At 42.9% G+C, this 15,110-nt stretch overlaps 1 protein-coding gene across 1 annotated transcript in view; it reads right to left on the reverse strand.

Moving 5' to 3' along the window:
• Positions 1 to 12,992, reverse strand: part of LOC119963580 (diacylglycerol kinase theta) — a 199,813-nt gene extending 186,821 nt beyond the window's left edge. Inside the window, exons 1-3 of the mRNA XM_038792910.1 lie at positions 12,913 to 12,992; positions 9,616 to 9,718; positions 2,619 to 2,704 (exon numbers count right to left, since the gene is read on the reverse strand). Coding sequence (XP_038648838.1) covers positions 2,619 to 2,704; positions 9,616 to 9,718; positions 12,913 to 12,981 — 258 coding nt within the window. The 5' untranslated portion in view covers positions 12,982 to 12,992. The remainder of the gene's footprint in view (positions 1 to 2,618; positions 2,705 to 9,615; positions 9,719 to 12,912) is intronic.
• Between the last annotated feature and the right edge of the window lie 2,118 nt (positions 12,993 to 15,110).

Raw genomic sequence — 15,110 nt, forward strand, 5'->3', positions numbered from 1 at the left:
ATTGTCACGAGTAGGCTTCAATGAAGTTACTGTGAAAAGTCCCTAGTCGCCACATTCTGGCACCTGTTCGGGGAGGCTGGTACGGGAATTAAATCGTGTTGCTGGCCTGCCTTGGTCTGCTTTAAAAGCCAGCGATTTAGCCCAGTGTGCTAAACCAGCCCCTAATGAGAATGAGAAAACACAGCCCCTAGTGGAATTGGAAAGTAATCCTCAGAGCATCTGCTATCTCCTCCCTGACCTCCTTCAGTAGCCTCGGAAACAATCCATCTGGCCCTGGCGACTTATCAACTTTCAAGGATTTCAATCCTTTTAGTACTTCCTCTCTCGTTATGATTATCCCATCCAGTATCTCAGTGATCCGCCTAGACTACTATATCTGCATAATCCAATCTTATTTCAAATGCCACGCTATTTATGAAATCTAAGTCAACATATACATTTAGTATCTCAGCCATTCCTTCATTCTCCATAAGATGTTTCCTATTTCATCATTGATCAGTCCTACCCGTTCTTTTGCTCTTCTTTTACTTTCCCTAGGTTTACAAAATTGTCTTTCTTTTTAATTGAGCGACTGCTGCATATCATAATTTAATATATAGTTTGATTAATATCAATTTTTCACACCATCAGTCAGTCTTCACTATTTGCTCAGATTTCACATTGCTAATATAATGATAAATGTTGTTCTGATACGGATTCAATAAATCTCGGCCTTAGTGTTTAATATATATAAATGAATAATGTTTGATATAAGAACATAAGAACTAGGAGCAGGAGTAGGCCATCTGGCCCCTCGAGCCTGCTCCGCCATTCAATGAGATCATGGCTGATCTTTTGTGGACTCAGCTCCACTTTCCGGCCCAAACACCATAACCCTTAATCCCTTTTTTCTTTAAAAAACTATCTATCTTTACCTTAAAAACATTTCATGAAGGAGCCTCAACTGCTTCACTGGGCAAGGAATTCCATAGATTCACAACCCTTTGGGTGAAGAAGTTCCTCCTAAACTCAGTCCTAAATCTACTTCCCCTTATTTTGAGGCTATGTCCCCTAGTTCTGCTTTTACCCGCCAGTGGAAACAACCTGCCCGCATCTATCCTATCTAATCCCTTCATAATTATAAATGTTTCTATAAGATCCCCCCTCATCCTTCTAAATTCCAACGAGTACAGTCCCAGTCTACTCAACCTCTCCTCGTAATCCAACCCCTTCAGCTCTGGGATTAACCTCGTGAATCTCCTCTGCACACCCTCCAGTGCCAGTACGTCCTTTCTCAAGTAAGGAGACCAAAACTGAACACAATACTCCAGGTGTGGCCTCACTAACTCCTTATACAATTGCAGCATAACCTCCCTAGTCTTAAACCCCATCCCTCTAGCAATGAAGGACAAAATTCCATTTGCCTTCTTAATCACCTGTTGCACCTGTAAACCAACTTTCTGTGACTCATGCACTAGCACACCCAGGTCTCTCTGCACAGCAGCATGCTTTAATATTTTGTTTAAATAATAATCCCGTTTGCTGTTATTCCTACCAAAATGGATAACCTCACATTTTTCAACATTGTATTCCATTTGCCAGACCCTAGCCCATTCACTTAACCTATCCAAATCCCTCTGCAGACTTCCAGTATCATCTGCACTTTTCGCTTTACCACTCATCTTAGTGTCATCTGCAAACTTGGACACATTTCCCTTGGTCCCCAACTCTAAATCACCTATGTAGATTGTGAATAATTGTGGGCCCAACACGGATCCCTGAGGGACACCACTAGCTACTGATCGCCAACCAGAGAAGCACCCATTAATCCCCACTCTTTCTTTCTATTAATTAACCAATCCTCTATCCATGCTACTACTTTACCCTTAATGCCATGCATCTTTATCTTATGCAGCAGCCTTTTGTGTGGCATCTTGTCAAAAGCTTTCTGGAAAATCCAGATATACCACATCCATTGGCTCCCCATTATCTACTGCACTGGTAATGTCCTCAAAAAATTCAACTAAATTAGTTAGGCACGACCTGCCCTTTACGAACCCATGCTGCGTCTGCCCAATGGGACAATTTCTATCCAGATGCCTCGCTATTTCTTCCTTGATGATAGATTCCAGCATCTTCCCTACTACTGAAGTTAAGCTCACTGGCCTATAATTACCCGCTTTCTGCCTACCTCCTTTTTTTAAACAGTGGTGTCACGTTTGCTAATTTCCAATCCACCGGGACCACCCCAGAGTCTAGTGAATTTTGGTAAATCATCACTAGTGCATCTGCAATTTCCCTAGCCATCTCTTTTAGCACTCTGGGATGCATTCCATCAGGGCCAGGAGACTTGTCTACCTTTAGCCCCCATTAGCTTGCCCATCACTCCCTCCTTAGTGATAATCCTCTCAAGGTCCTCACCTGCAATAGCCTCATTTCTATCAGTCGCTGATATGTTATTTGTGTCTTCCACTGTGAAGACCGACCCAAAAAACCTGTTCAGTTCCTCAGCCATTTCCTCATCTCCAATTATTAAAACTCCCTTCTCATCCTCTAAAGGACCAATATTAGCCACTTTGTCTGATTATAACAGCAGAACTGCTGCATGAAATGCAGTTGCTACTCCCACTGATACCTACCCGATCATAATGCCCATCTTGATGGCATCGTCGACAGTCACTGCAGGCAAAAGGGCCACAATCAACATGGATGTGCAGTTCACACACTGTCAAATCAGAAAGGCACCATTAATCACACCAGGTTACGCCAGCTCTCAAACAAAACTGGATGTGTTGTGTTATAATTATAATCATTAATACATACACAACAAACATTTTCTTCCACAGATCTAAAGAGATAATATTTTTCAGCCAATTAAGACCCAACTCCTTTCTTACCCTCAGCGCGATGGCTAATAGATCCCTCTCCATTTTCAAGTTTGCTCTTTGAGCAGTATGGCGGGTTACGAATTTTTGCTTAATCTTATCCACAGACTTTGAATTAAAAAAGCCGTGTTTTTGCTGTCAAGCAGCACTATCACATACTGAGAAAGACGATGCTTAACCCGTCTCATCGAAAGACACACGTTCATTCAAGCAATTTTACTTCAGCCAACAAATGTTTCATTGGTTACTCAGTTTGACTGCATGTCAGCCCAGTAATTAAAGTGCAGATCTGCCAAGTGCATGAAATCAACATTTTGTTTCCAAACTACACCTTTGGCGAACAGTAAACTTCAAAATTATATAAGTAGTTTCTTAAGCATCTGCAAACAATTCATGAGAAATATTGCATATCGATCCGAGTGCAACAGTTACAGAGTGAGCACGATTCACTGCATAAACAGAAAATGTGGATTCTAGTTCAGTGATTCAACAATGACAAAAACTTCCAGCTGTGTGGAGAAATCGGTATAAATCTCGTATCACATCAATGATTGATGCAGGTGGGGCAGTGGATGTTGTCTATATGGACTTCAGTAAGGCCTTTCACAAGGTCCCTCATGGCAGACTGGTACAAAAGGTGAAGTCACACGGGATCAGAGGTGACCTGGCAAGATGGATACAGAACTGGCTAGGTCATAGAAGGCAGAGAGTAGCAATGGAAGGGTGCTTTTTGATTGGAGGGCTGTGACTCGTGGTGTTCTGCAGGGATCAGTGCTGGGACCTTTGCTGTTTGTTGTATGAATAAATGATTTGGAAGAAAATGTAACTGGTCTGATTAGTAAGTTTGCGGACTACACAAAGTTTGGTGGAATTGCGGATAACGATGAGGACTGTGCTGTACTTTTCTTTGTTCTTTGGAACTACATAAGGAAGTCTCATGGGGTCCAGGGTGTACTAGCTAGATGGATAAAGAACTGGCTGGGCAACATGAGGCAGAGAGTAGTGGTGGAAGGGAGTTTCTCAAAATGGAGAACTGTGGCCAGTGGTGTTCCACAGGGATCCGTGCTCGGACCACTGTTGTTTGTGATATACATAAATAATCTGGAGGAAGGTATAGGTGGTCTGATTAGCAAGTTTGCAGATGACACTAAGATTGGTGGAGTAGCAGATAGTGAGGGGGACTGTCAGAGAATACAGCAGAATATAGATAGATTGGAGAGTTGGGCGGAGAAATGGCAGATGGAGTTCAATCCAGGCAAATGCGAGGTGATGCATTTCGAAAGATCCAATTCAAGAGCGAACTATACGGTAAATGAAAAAGCCCTGGGGAAAATTGATGCACAGAGAGATCTGGGAGTTCAGGTCCATTGTACCCTGAAGGTGGCTGCGCAGGTCGATAGAGTGGTCAAGAAGGCATACGGCATGCTTTCCTTCATCGGAAGGGGTATTGAGTACAAGAGTTGGCAGCTCATGTTACAGTTGTATAGGACTTTGGTTCGGCCACATTTGGAATACTGCGTGCAGTTCTGGTCGCCACATTACCAGAAGGATGTGGATGCTTTAGAGAGGGTGCAGAGGAGATTCACCAGGATGTTGCCTGGTATGGAGGGTGCTAGCTATGAAGAAAGGTTAAGTAGATTAGAATTATTTTTATTAGCAAGATGGAGGTTGAGGGGGGACCTCATTGAGGTCTGCAAAATCATGAGAGGTATAGACAGGGTGGATAGCAAGAAGCTTTTTCCCCAGAGTGGGGGAATCAATTACAAGGGGTCACGAGTTCAAGGTGAGAGGGGGAAAGTTTAAGGGAGATATGCGTGGAAAGTTCTATCCGCAGAGGGTGGTGGGTGCCTGGAACACATTGCCAGCGGAGGTGGTAGAGGCAAGCACGATAGCGTCATTTAAGATGTATCTAGACAGATACATGAATGGGCAGGGAGCAGAGGGATACAGATCCTTAGAAAATAGGCAACAGTTTTAGATAGAGGATCTGGATCGGCGCAGGCTTGGAGGGCCGAAAGGCCTGTTCCTGTGCTGTAATTTTTCTTTGTTCTTGCACTCCAATGTTCCCCTGGCACACCCCACCCAGCCCTGCTTTTGTCAATCTTCACACTACTGCAACCTGCTCCTGTCCACTCTGCCCTATCCTGCTTCCCCCACTCTTACTCTATCAAACCCTCTGTTCCAAGCCACTGTCCAACTCCACTATCCTTTTGTGTGAAAAATGTTTCCATTCCTGAATGAACTGCATCTCATCTTTGTGAATACATTTGGATATTCACAGGTATAGGCCATCAGTAAACACAGACAGCCTTTCACCCACATCACAAAAATCACAGCAACTTCCCACACGTCTCCCAGTCTGTGTTTAGACGGAAAACTTGAATGGCCAAAACAAGTTAGTTAGCCTCACTCATCCACTCCATTTCAATAAAGTATAAACAAATTATATTTTAGAAATGCTTTGAAAAAATAGGAATAAACAAAAATCAATGGTTGCTGGTCATTGGAATATGGAAGGTAGTGCCCATGCTTTGACAGGGGCAAGGTCATTCTCATCTCAGTGTTTTCCTGGCAGGCTGCAACTTGCTAAATAATAGCATTGCACTTTCATACACATTGCAGAAAGATATTTGAAACCTCAAGACTGAATTGTTCTAGCTTTATAAATGAGTGGGCGGTGGAAGTTGGCAAAGGAAACACAAAGTCACTCAGTCAAGTTGGTCATCTAACCTTGCTCTATAAATATCAAGTGTTCACTACTGAACAATCAATGCAAATTTTCAATATTAATTCCACATTGAATTTTCACGTCCAGCATGAAAAACACATTTATTAAAAAGAAATCTCTCAATATTCGTGTTGACCTCTCTACGTTAAAGGGAAATGGAGGCATGGATGGTGCCTTTGGCACGGTCTGACTAATAGCAGAGAGCTTCAACAATGACACCCATTCGACATTTGACTAATGTTTTAGTGCAGATTAGGACGCACCCAGCCCCACAGCAGCTGGCCACCTGTGCATACACCCAGGACTCAAATTTACACGCTGATGTGCAAAGATTGGTGTAATATTTGTCGGGCACAAAAGAAACATTGGCTTAAATGTGAGCAACAGTAAAATTTAGGTAATTTTCCCTCAAAATAACCACATAATCAAAACAATAAAAGTCTGTTGGGACACTTGATGAGTGAGGGAAATGAGGGAAACTTTTAATAATATCCATTAAAACATTATCCTACAGTTCAGGAAGACAGCTTCGTCAAATGGTCACCTGGACTCGAATCGTTAGCTCTTTCTCTCCTTACAGATGCTGCCAATTTTCCAGCATTTTCGCTTTTGGTTTCAGATTCCAGCATCCGGAGTAATTTGCTTTTATTATTGCTTCTAACAGTTTGCCACCACCAAGGTTAATTTGATTGGACTATCTTTAAAACCTTTTTGAACCAGGGTATAGTGTCTGCAAATCTCCGGCCCTCTGGCACCACCAACACCACCTAATCATAAGACCATAAGACATAGGAGCAGAATTAGGCCACTCGGCCCATCGAGTCTGCTCCGCCATTCAATCATGACTGATATTTTTTTCATATCCATTCTCCTGCCTCCTTCCCAAAACCGCTGACCCCTTATTAATCAAGAACCTATCTATCTCTGTCTTAAAGACACTCAGTGATTTGGCCTCCACAGCCTTCTGCGACAAAGAGTTCCACAAATTCACCACCCTCTGGCTGAAGAAATTCCTCCTCATCTCTGTTTTAAAGAATCGTCCCTTTGGTCTGAGATGGTGTCCTCTAGTTCTAATTTTTCCTACAAGTGGAACTATCCTCTCCACGTCCACTCTATCCAGGCCTCACAGTATCCTGTAAGTTTCAATAAGATCCCCCCTCATCCTTCTAAACTCCAACGAGTACAGACCCAGAGTCCTCAACTATTCCTTATATAACAAGCTCTTCATTCCAGGATCATTCTTGTGAACCTCCTCTGGATCCTCTCCAAGGCCAGCACATCCTTCCTTAGATACAGGACCCAAAACTGCTCACAATACTCCAAATGGGGTCTGACCAGAGCCTTATACAGCCTCAGAAGTACATCCCTGGTCTTGTATTCGAGCCCTCTTGACATGAATGCTAACATTGCATTTGCCTTCCTAACTGCCGACTGAACCTGCACATTAACCTTAAGTGAATCGTGAACAAGGACTCCCAAGACCCTTTGTGCTTCTGATTTCCTAAGCATTTCCCCATTTAGAAAATAGTCTATGCCTAAATTCCTCCTTCCAAAGTGCATAACTTCACACTTTTCCACATTATATTCCATCTGCCACTTCTTTGCCCACTCTCCTAGCCTGTCCAAATCCTTCTGCAGCCCCTTTGCTTCCTCAATACTACCTGTCCCTCTACAGATCTTTGTATCATCTGCAAACTTAGCAACAGTGCCTTCAGTTCCTTCTTCCAGATCATTAATGTATATTGTGAAAAGTTGTGGTCCCAGCACAGACCCTGAGGTACACCAATAGTCACCGGCTGCCATCCTGAAAAAGACCCCTTTATCCCCACTCTCTGCCTTCTGCCAGTCAGCCAATCCTCTATCCATGCCAGGATCTTACCCTTAACACCATGGGTTCTTAACTTATTTAACAATCTCCTATGCAGCACCTTGTCAAATCGGTCTATGTGCTCCATTTACCACCCTTTTACTATTTATATGCCTATTGAAGACTTTGGGATTCCCATTTATGCTATTTGCCATTGTCTTTTCATACCCTTCTTTGCTTCTCTTAGATGCTTTTTCACTTCCCCTCCTGGCCGTCTGCATTCAGCCTGATTCGCAGTTACATTTTCTACCTGACACATTAACACTGCAACGAAGTTACTGTGAAAATCCCCCAGTTGCCACACTCCGGCGCCTGTTCGGGTTCACAGAGGGAGAATTCAGAATGTCCAATTCACCCAACAGCACATCTTTGGACTGTGGAAGGAAACCGGAGCACCCAGAGAAAACCCACGCAGACACGGGGAGAACGTGCAGACTCCACACAGACAGTGACCCAAGCCGGGAATCGAACCCGGGTCCCTGGCGATGAGAAGCAACAGTGCTAACCACTGTGCTACTGTGCCGCAGAGCAGTTGATGTAGGCTACATGGATTGTTGTAAAGAAGTGTGGTAAAGGCGGGAACCCGCACAACAGGGTAGCACCTTCATCAGGTGAGCGAAGAGGTGGTTACACAAACACAGCATATAAACACAAAGTCAATGAAGCAAATTGTTTCTTGCATCTTTGTAGAAACTTGATGTCAATGTCTATATGTGCGATCTTGGAGATCCAATACATCATTGACTTTGTGTTTATATGCTGTTTTTGTGTAACCTACCTCTTCATTCACCTGTTGAAGGAGCTACACTCCGAAAACTAGTGATTCTAAACAAATGTGTTGGACTTTAACTTGGTGTAGGTGACTGACATCAGTCGTAATGAAGTGCTTTGAGAGGTTGGTCATGAAACGCATCACCTCCATACCCCCAGCACCCCTTGATCCACTGCAATTTGCATACTGCCGCAACCAGTCCACTGCAGACGCCATCTCCCTGGCCCTACACTCATCCCGAGAGCATCTCGACATCAAGAACTCCTACATCAGACTCCTATTTATTGACTACAGCTCCGCCTTCAACACCATAACCCCAGCCAAGCTCATATCAAAGCTCCAAAATCTAGGGGCCGGATCTCGAATAACAACGAGGCAGAATACAGGAGGGAGATAGAGAACCTAGTGGAGTGGTGCAGGGACAAAAATTTCCCCCTCAATGCCAGCAAAACTAAAGAGCTACATCACAGCCTGGTGTGGCAACTGTTCGGCCCAGGACCGCAAGAAACTTCAGAGTCGTGAACACCGCCCAGTCAATCGCACAAACCCATCTCCTATCCATTGACTCTATCTACACCTCCCACTGCCTTGGGAAAGCGGGCAGCATAATCAAAGACCCCTCCCATCCGGCTTACTCACTCTTCCAACTTCTTCCATTTGGCAGGAGATACAAAAGTCTGAGAACATGCACAAACAGATTCAGAAACAGCTTCTTCCCCGCTGTTACCAGGCTCCTAAACGACCCCCTTATGGACTGACCTGATTAATACTACACCCCTGTATGCTTCACCCAATGCCGGTGTCTATATATTTACATTGTGGACCTTGTATTGCCCTATTATGTATTTTCTTTTTATTTTATTTTCATGCAAAATGATCTGTTTGAGCTTCTCGCAATACAATACTTTTTACTGTACCTCGGTACACGTGACAATAAACAAATCCAAATCCAATAGAGAATTCTTGACCGTGACAAATGAATGGTAACGAGGCAGCAAAGGGAGAAAAATGTCTCACAAATAATTTAATCATTTGCTTATAACACAAACTTCACCAATCATATTATTCAGAGAGTAGAGATAGTGTGACATGCTATTTACATCTCTTTGTGTTGAAGATTTGGTGCAATGTATCGTTTTATGTTAATTGCTGCATAACAGTGGTAAAGTTCACTTCAGTTGACAGTATTGTTATTTATCGAGTGCTAGTGCCTCGCTCAACCACTGACCATCAACACAATAATAAAACAGAAATTATGATTTGTCTGCATACCTAATGGCCCTTTAATATTTTATTCCCCGGAGACAAAAAATGCATATCCATTATTTTACAAATGACTGTTTATTTCAGTTGAATTACTAATCGCTCTGAATTATTACTGTACCTTCACATCGTGTTGCAGGACTTTCTTCCAATTGCCGTCTACAGACAGCACAGAATTTCTTCTTGTACTGTGCAGGAGCTCCAAGACAGTGTGCCACAGGAATCTAGATCAACGAGAGGATCAATCAATCCCCAGTATATATACACTCACCCTCCTTCAAAGACATGCAAGATGGAGACACCGGAATCAATTCTTGCCAATACATTGATCAGAACATGGGTTAATGCCAGCTGTGGATGAGGTTTTTGGTGGACAGGTATTAGAGCGCAGGTCGCTGCCCACTGTTTACAACAAAGTCAATTTCCCATCTCGGCTGGCTCCTCTGAAAATGCACTGACTGAAGTTGCTGACAAATAGTCTCCAAAGGAAATCAGTGAGAGTGGATTCCAGCCACAGACATCACTCATTGCCAATAATATTTGATATGGGAGAAGATTAGGGGATGGGATTATAGTTAGTTCCAGTTAAAGAACTATCATCATAAAGATCATCACAGAGATACGTGCTGAATAGTTTCTGTCTCTAGTTTATTCTTTATGAATGTATCATAGAAAATACTATTACCATTTTCATTGAGGAATTATACATAAACAGGGAGAACAAAAATGTAATATGAAAGGTGCTAACTGTACAGATAAAGCTTCAAGTAAACCCGGGCTACATTCGCCAGCTATGGAATTCACTACCACAGGAAGTAGTTGAGGCCAAAACATTGTATGTTTTCAAGAAGTAGTTAGATATAGCACTTAGGGTGAAGGGGATCAAGGGATATGGGGTAAAGCGGGATTAGGCTATTGAGTTGGATGACCAGCCATGATCAGAATGAATGGCGGAATGGGCTTGAAGGGCTGAATGGCCTCCTCCTGCTCCTAATTTGTATCTATGTCGGGTCTGATGTTTGAATCAAGTGAGTGGTCAATTGTGACTTTCCTGGGGCGGCACGGTGGGGCAGTGGTTAGCACTGCTGCCCCAAGGACCCGGGTTCGATCCCGGCCCCGGGTTACTGTCCATGTGGAGTTTGCACATTTTCCCTGTGTCGGCGTGGGTTTCACCCCCACAACCCAAAGATGTGCAGGGCACGTGGATTGACCACACCAAATTGCCCCTTAATTGGAAAAACTTTGAAAAATGAAGATGTGAAAGAACAATCTTACAAGTTAGGAGAAAGAAAGCCTTTGGCCCTCAAGCCTGAGGTTATTCATGAAGGCCCCATCTTCTCACCCTTGCCCCTAGCCTGAGGTCTGGTGACCCTCGGGTTAAACCACCACCAGTCAGCTCTCCCTTTCGAAGGGCAAAACAGTCTATGGTCATCTGGGACTATGGCGACTTTACTTACTTACTGCATCTGCCATGTATCTGCTCACTCACTCAATCACCTTGAAGCCTCTTAATATCCTCCTCCTCACTCATATTCCCACCAAGTTTGGCATCACCAGCAAATCTGGAATTATTACATTTCCTTCCCTCATTGATATCTATTGTGAAGAGCTGGGGCCCAAGCACTGATCCCTGTGGGAACCCACTAGTCACCACTCCAAACAAACCCATTTATTCTGCTCTCTGCTTCCTGTCTGCTCACCAATTCTCAATCCATGCCAATATATCCCCAATCCCATGCATTTTAATTTTATGCACTAACTTTATGGGACTTTCTGAAAATCTAAATGTGCCTAATCCACTGGTTCACCCGTATCTATTCTATGAGTTACGCCCTCAAAAAATTCCAGCATGTTTGTCAAACATGAGGGGCAGCACGGTAGCATGGTGGTTAGCATAAATGCTTCACAGCTCCAGGGTCCCAGGTTCGATTCCCGGCTGGGTCACTGTCTGTGTGGAGTCTGCATGTCCTCCCCCTGTTTGCGTGGGTTTCCTCCGGGTGCTCCGGTTTCCTTCCACAGTCCAAAGATGTGCGGGTTAGGTGGATTGGCCATGCTAAATTGCCCGTAGTGTCCTAATAAAAGTAAGGTTAAGGGGGGGGGGTTGTTGGGTTACGGGTATAGGGTGGATATGTGGGTTTGAGTAGGGTGATCATTGCTCGGCACAACATTGAGGGCCGAAGGGCCTGTTCTGTGCTGTACTGTTCTATGTTCTCTATGTTCTATGATTTCCCTTTCATAAATCCGTGTCTAACCAAGCTGATATTTTCTTGTTTTTTCTCAATAAGGTCACCTCTCATTGTTCTGAACTCCAATGAATACAGGCCCAATTTACTCAACCTCTCCTAATAAGAAAATCCCTCTGTACTTGGGATCAATGTAGTGAACCTTCTCTGGACTGACTCCAATGCCAGTCTATCTTTCCTTAGATAAGGGAGTCAAATTCACAGTATTCCAGGTGTGGGCTAACTAGTGCTGTGTTTAGTTTTAATAGTTCCCTATTTTTATACTCCGTTCCCCTTGAAATAAATGCCAAAATTCCATTTGCCTTTCCAATGACCTGCCAAACTTTCATGCTAGCTTTTTGTGGCTTATGCACGAGGATTCCCAGATCCCTCTGTGCTGCTGCTTTCTGCAGTCTCTCTCCATTTATATCAGTTTTAAATACACATTCTGCACATTGTGTGGGTGTTTGTGATTATGCACTGCTGAATTATCTAAAGCAGCAAATTAATTATATTTAAAGAACACCAAAACACACCATAAATAGTCATAGAATTAAGTTCTTCATGTACTTTTGACTCAGACTCGATGGACTGAATGGCCTAATTCTGCTCCTATATCTTATGGTCTTTACGTTTAATATTTTGTCATAGTATGTATCTTTGCTAATTCCATGTGTGCAGAGCCTGGTAGTCACTTAAATTCCTCTGACACCTTTTTGCTTGTTCTAAGACTAAGACCATAATGTACAGATATTTCAGGAGCACTAACCCGTCTTATAACAAGCACTGGACAGAATGAATCATCAGAAAAATGATTATTTTTTAACTTCTGCAAATTAACTTTAATCTGATGAACAAAAACAGCAACAAGTTCCCTCCGGTGCAGAACTGACTGGTCATAAACCATGACATGTTGGGCGGCACGGCGGCGCAGTGGTTAGCACTGCTGCCTCACGGCGCCGAGGATACGGGTTCGATTCCGTCCCCGGGTCACTGTCCATGTGGAGTTTACACATTTTCCCCGTGTCTGTGTGGGCCTCACCCCCACAACCCAAACATGTGCAGGGTTGGTGGATTGACCACGCTAAATTGCCCCTTAATTAGAAAAAAAATGAATTGGATACTTTAAATTTCTTTGATGGGTGTCGAGTCTTAACGAGAATTGAAACTAGTGTTGCATCCACTGGTTTTCTTACCTTTACCAGGTTTGGCGCTAAACATGAACAAAGAGTCTTCACATTCCTGAGGCATTTCTCGTGGCACATGAAGTTACAAACTGCAAAAGGATAAACAAGATAAAGTTTGACATTTCCATGAAATACGTGTTTTGAAAAGACAGATGTAAAACTGGCACAGGAGATTTTATTAGTTAAATTGTAACAGTCTCAGGCATACATTTAAATAATGACACAAATAAAAAGGAAATAAAAGATAATCAAGTAATAATAAAGCTGGAGTAATACTAATTCAGGTTTGGGTGATTTTTGGGAAAGTGTAATGAGAATTTTGCAATTTGCATCAGAGTGGAAGACCCTGCCATTTAGTTCAGACTAGTGAGAAATAGGAGCATCTATTTGGCTCATCAAGGCAGCTCCATCATTCAATACGATCATGGCAGATCTGATGACTTTAAATCCATCCTTCTGCCAGCACCCCCCACATAACCCGGACTTCATTGTAGATCTAATACCTGTCTTAACCCAGCCTTGAGTATATTCAATGACACAACCTCCACTGATCTCTGTGGATGAGAATTCGAAAGACTAACAATCCTGTAAGGAAAGAAATTCCTCATCATCTGTTTTAAATGGGAGACCCCTTATTTTTATTCCTTGCTCGGGAGTTCTAGATTCCCCACAAGAGGGAACATTCTCTCGGCATTCACCCTGTCAAGCACCCTGCAAACATTTCATTAGGAAAACAAAGGAAGTTTGAAGGGATTTATATTTGTATTTGTAAACATTAGAAATAAGATATAGCTTTAAGTGGGTTTAATTTAATGTTTCTGTGTCTGAAAGGGTAAAACATATAGTTAGGTTAATGCTGGATAAAGGTATTTGTATGTGTGGGGGTTGGTTAAGTACCAACTGTGTTTCTATTGTGTTTGGAGAGGGCTACGGTGTGAAGAATAATAAAAGACACACACTTGTGAATGTTGCTTAGCAACTGGGGCCTTGTAAGGTAGTGAAGTGTTTAAATATTAGTTCAGCTAATTTGATTGCAGTTGAAGAGAGAGCTCTCAAAGCTCGACTAGAAGCAGTTGGTTTACAAGGATAGAGAAAGAACATCTCTCAGCTTTGCTATAGGAAAAGCCACACCATGGAGTAATAGTGAAGAAAACATGTGCAGGGATCTGAAGAGCAACTAGTTAAGGAAATTAGAGAAATGAAGAGAAGTTTTGAAGAAGTCTCAAGTTAAGAGAAGAGACCATGGTATGGCTCCGAAGAATTCAAGGAAGAGTAAACAAAGTGTTCTGAGTTAAATAGACAATTGCAGTAACTAGATTTAAAGTGGTACAGCAGACTTCAGAGGAAAGCGAAATGTTTGATGTTATTTTAATGCAGTCTGGGAATCGAGAGTTAAACCAATTGTGAGCAGTTTGCACAGCAGTCAAGACAAAGGAATCCGAAAAGGGTTGGTGTAAACTGCTGGACTGGATTCACTGTTAAAACTGGACCAGAAAGGGCAGCATGATGGCGCAGTGGTTAGCACTGCTGCATCATGGCGCTGAGGTCCCAGGTTCGATCCTGGCGCCGGGTCACTGTCCGTTTGGAGTTTGCACATGACATTCATCTGGCGGGATTCTGAGGAGAAATTGACACACAAATTTGGGTTTTAGTGCGTAATGCCAGCATTTGACCACAGTCATCTTGTGTGCTTAAAGGGACTTTGTGTTAATCAGACCATTGTAGATTAAGAGGTGCTTTTTAATTATGTAGAATTATTAAACTAATGGGGGGGGGGTGGGGTAAACGAGTATTGCATCATAATTAAATGTTTCCATGTTTAACAATTTCTTTTTCTTGTCAAAACTAATTAATGATCCAGTAGTTCTGTTCCTCAACCTTTTATTAAAAACAAATAAAAGTTACAGTTTTTCTAGCCCAGGATCCAATCTGGGATCTTCCCCTCCAGTTATATCATCAACTGGGATTATAACAATCTCGATGTAGAATCAGCCTGGGTGGAGCTAAGATTCAAAAAGGGGCAGAAAACATTCGTGGTAGCCGTCTATGGGCCTCCAAACAGTAGTTGCAAGGTATGGGATGGTATTAAACAGGAAATTAGAGATGCTTGTTGCAACCATAGAATTCCTACAGTGCAAAAGGAGGCCATTCAGCCCATGGTGTCTGAACCAACCCTCTGAAACCCTACTTAGGCCCATTCCCCCACC

The sequence above is a fragment of the Scyliorhinus canicula genome, chromosome 3, assembly GCF_902713615.1.
Source record: "Scyliorhinus canicula chromosome 3, sScyCan1.1, whole genome shotgun sequence".
Classification (NCBI taxonomy): Eukaryota; Metazoa; Chordata; class Chondrichthyes; order Carcharhiniformes; family Scyliorhinidae; genus Scyliorhinus; species Scyliorhinus canicula.